The 4,215-nt window shown below is 47.2% G+C and overlaps 1 protein-coding gene across 1 annotated transcript in view; it reads right to left on the bottom strand.

Annotated features, from left to right (window-relative positions):
• Window positions 1-205, bottom strand: part of TPRA1 (transmembrane protein, adipocyte asscociated 1) — a 10,381-nt gene extending 10,176 nt beyond the window's left edge. Inside the window, 1 exon segment of the mRNA XM_009075714.1 lies at window positions 51-205. Coding sequence (XP_009073962.1) covers window positions 51-205 — 155 coding nt within the window.
• Window positions 206-4,215: the final 4,010 nt, after the last annotated feature.

Below are 4,215 nucleotides of genomic sequence, written 5' to 3'. Positions count from 1 at the left end.
TCTTTCCCTTGGCCCATGGTCAGACTGTAATCTCATTTCCTCCAACCCACCTGGACTTCCCAATGTCCTCGTAGAGCAACAACAGGCACTTGTGTGGGACAGTGATGTTAGTGTCGTTGATTGCCTGTGTTGTCATCGGGGAGAAAGTTGTCACATTACCCTGGACTGTCACCAGGGCAGTCGATTGTGTGATGTTGTCAGACATGGAGAATCCCATCACAGACATCATGGACTGCAACATGTTGTCTTCCTTCTGGTCCAAGTCAAACAGAGCAAGACAACCACAGCAGAGACAAAAAAAAGCCATGTTAAACCAGTTGTGAGTCAGAGCTACAAAACACATCCTTGATCCCTGCACAACTGCTTCCGGCTTGTTACAGCAAATTGTCATCATCGGAAAGACTGTATTGCACAATGAGTTGCCACCTGCCCTTACCCTGCACACAGCCACCAGGGTGGACAGTGCAAAAACACTGTCTTGTATCAGAGTAACAAGCACCTTTAAAATGGTGCAATATGTTGGATTAAATTTTGTGACTCTTTGAGCTTTGAGAGACACACAGAAGAAATCAAGGCTCAATAGCAACACATGGCATCATCAGCTGGACACAGAAATCCTGTTTTACCAGGACATAGACTATCACACAAAGTCCCAAGATCAAGGACTTACAGTCAATTACTTCATTTCTGCAAAGAAAAAATGAAGACTCCTACTGAAAATCTGTTGATGTTACCAACCAGCAGTCTAAGAGCATACTTCTACCTAAAGAGACTGTACAGAGTCTTTATGTTTCAAACCCAACACTGGTAAAAGCTCAGCATTTTTCTCTAACCCTCTACAAGACACCGGAACTATTCTGGTTTTGAGCAGAACAGTGAGGCTGGGAAAAGACAGAACCTAAAACCCTTTTAGCATAAAGGCCTTCAGCTTCTTACATCCACCAGCCTCAACTGCACTGCCCTACTCAGACACAGATCAGCATTGTCACTGGCAGTTTACAAACTCGGACCCAGCTGCAGTCCTATGTAATGGGTTTCCTAAGCTCAGACTTTCAGGCAGCAGAGCACTATGGTCAGAATCAGAAGGTTCTGATGTCAGTGTTCTGTTCTTCTACCTGCCTTACCCGACACCTCTCCTGACTCTCAGACAAGACAAAACTTTCCACTGATCTGTGTATTCCCCTGGCCTCTGTATGGCCTGCCCTGGGAGAACATTCACAACATTTCCATCATCTGTCCATCCCCCAGGCCCTACACCGCTGTGATATTAACTGTTCCTTCAGAAGTTAAACGGAAACTCTGCTCTATCATCCACAAAACTCCATACATTCCATGCCCGTGCTGGTGACTTTGGCAGAAACGTCACCAGCAGCAGCTTATCCATCTGTGGGTTCTACAAGCACCTTGGAGGCTTAAGTGGACTATAGCACACAACACTGTAGATCAAGATGTAGTATATACTAGAGTTTTGGCCCAATTTACCTGCTCCTGATTTAATTATCACCTTGTGCAAATACTCTCCTCTTCCCACCCTAAAGCAGAAACCCTCACCATTAAGGCACGTGAGTAGCTGCAAGCTGAATACAAACACAAAGTCCCATCAACCATCCTGGCAATGTCTGAAGAAGTGATCACAGAAAACACACAGATTCAAAAATGATAAATCTCTCTCTGAGCATCTTAAAGATGCACATTGCCAGGGACAACATAGAAGCATTCTGCGTGCTATAGCTAATCCAGGACTTATCTCAAAACAACTCTCCCTGTTTCACTTCAGCCCTGCCTTGCATGGTGAAAACTGACAGCCCCCTTGACAGGGCTCAGAAGGTATTTTCCCTTCAAGGTTCTGTGACTCACAAGTTGGAAAGAATTAGCATAGCTCTGTGTCATCTGCTGAGCTTTTATAGTTCAGTAGCACCTTCCCCACAAACTGCCTGAGACTGTCAGCCACAGGTTCTTCTTTCTCTTCAGAGGCTGAGACTCTTCTCAGGCTTTCTAAGGGGTGAGGGGATCGCCCCACCCTCAGCCAACACACCCTCCCTTGATTGATCCTTGCTGACAGATGCTCTCTGAGCTGGGATTTTCTTCCACAACTGCCATGTGCTGTGCTGCACAAGAGACATCCCAGTAAATAAACACACACAGACCCAGAAGGCTCAACTTTGCATCGAGATGGCAAAACCTGGGCCAAAAAATCCTAGTTGTAGTACAGGCCCCAGCAAACAACCCTCACATTCCAGATTTCTCTAGAAGACTCCAGACTTCCTTCTTCCCTCCAGTTCTCACTCTCTTGAATCGGCACTGTTAGGAATGATTCTTTCTTTAAAAGTTTGCTCTATTCCTCTGAAACACCTACACCTCAGTAGCAGCAAGGGCAAGTATGGTCACATTTGCCAACATGGAAAAATTTCTACCCACTGTTTAAAAAAGATGGGAAAAAGGTAGAAAAAAATGCACAGTCAGAATAACATGATGAACTGTGAACCACCACAACCTCTTAAGAGCTCTCCTAGGACAAAAAATTCCATCTTCCTCTCACACTGAAAAGAGTTAGAGTATGAAGCCGAGAAATTCATGTTACAAGAAAACCCAACTTCTTAGGAAAAGAACAAACAGGATCTACTATTTTTGCCCAGAAGCCACCACTGTCACACAACAGCAGCGAGCTGCTGATAAGGAGAGGAGTTGGCCACACGTAACAGAACTCCAGTCATGAGATTTCAAAGGGCAGAGCAGACTCAAGCTCACTCCTCAGCCAGGCTGCTCACTACAGCCTGAGCTTGGTGTCGTGTCCTTCCTCCCAAGTCTAAGTGTAGACAAAGCAGACCAACCTAGCAGGATAAGAGGGGGCAGCCAAGGCCGTCAGCCAGCCAGCACAGTGGTCAGGTTTTCTAATAGCTAAGGCCTACAGCAAAGATGTGCAGAACTGGCCCATACCTGCCCAAATCACCAGCAAAAATTCCACAGCAATAGGACCAGGAACGTATGGCAATGATCCAGCTAGAGTTTCATCCCCAGCAGCTCCTTACAGTAAGCACACTGTCCCGGCCCTGTCTAGTCCTAAATCAATCCTGTCAGCTGAGCATACCCAAGAGCTCAATCACCACTCCCTCCCTGCACGGGGCTGTCCCCTGCAGCCAGCCCAGCCCGAGCACCACGGGGAAAATCACACTGGAGCCACGGGAAAGGAAATGCCACAGTCCTGGTGTGCTGCTCATCCATCAGGCAGCTCTGCACACCAGCAAAGTGAAATGTTTTCCTACACTCCAAGTCAGGCTGACCTGGCCCAGGCCTGTTCCTCAGTCCAGGCCTTGGACTCCCAAGCTGCGTTTGGACCAAGAACATCCACATGACTCATGGGCTGCAGTCACAGAGCACTGGGAAAGGTTCCACTGTGACTTAGAGAAACGTTATCTCCCAATGGATATTGTTCCTTGATAAGTGGCACTGTAACCATATCTGAGCTCAGTGAAACTCGGAGCTCACATGGCTGGCAGTTCTCCATGCTCTCAGAGCCCACCCACAGGCAGGTGGATCTCACACTGCTAGAGTGGACACTTTTCTTCCCTTATGCAAAACAGAATCAGAAAGTCTTATAAGCAGAGATCACTGTAGGGTTAAGATTGCTCCTTGCAGCACTGTGTTTTTGCAATAAATAACTGCACTGACCAGATCCCTGCTGAAACACAACTGTTACTTCCATAACTTAAATGCTTTAAAAAAAACCACAAAGCACCAAAAGTTAAAAAACCAAAAAGGCTTTTTTTTAAGATTCTCTTCCTTTTTAAGATGGGTCTTTAACTCTCATTCTGGGTCACAACAGCCACATTTTGCATTTTACTCTCAGAACGAACAAGGAAGGGATTTCCATCCAGCGGCCAAGGGTCTCTCTTCTCTCCAGGCTTCACTTTCACATCTCTTTCTGAACTGAACTCAAAAAGCAACCAAAGAAAAACACCAAAAGCAGAACTATCAGCAACAAACAAAACCCCTGAGAGAGAAAAAACCCAGCCCGGGGTGGCCCTCAGAAACGCATCGTGTGAGCTCTGTATCGTTTCAGAGCCTCTGGAAGGTTGTTTCGGTGCCTCTGGAGGTGGATGCACAGGCGGCAAGCGAGGCCAAGTACCAGCCCGCGGAGGCTCGAGGCTGGCGAGGCAGCGATGCCAACCCACAGACTGCCGAAGGGGCAGAGCTGGCGCACAGCGGCACCGCGCC

This window comes from Acanthisitta chloris, unplaced genomic scaffold, assembly GCF_000695815.1.
Source record: "Acanthisitta chloris isolate BGI_N310 unplaced genomic scaffold, ASM69581v1 scaffold10295, whole genome shotgun sequence".
Classification (NCBI taxonomy): Eukaryota; Metazoa; Chordata; class Aves; order Passeriformes; family Acanthisittidae; genus Acanthisitta; species Acanthisitta chloris.
The sequence above is the reverse complement of the archived record's forward strand: the minus strand, read 5'-3'. Positions and strand labels throughout refer to the sequence as shown.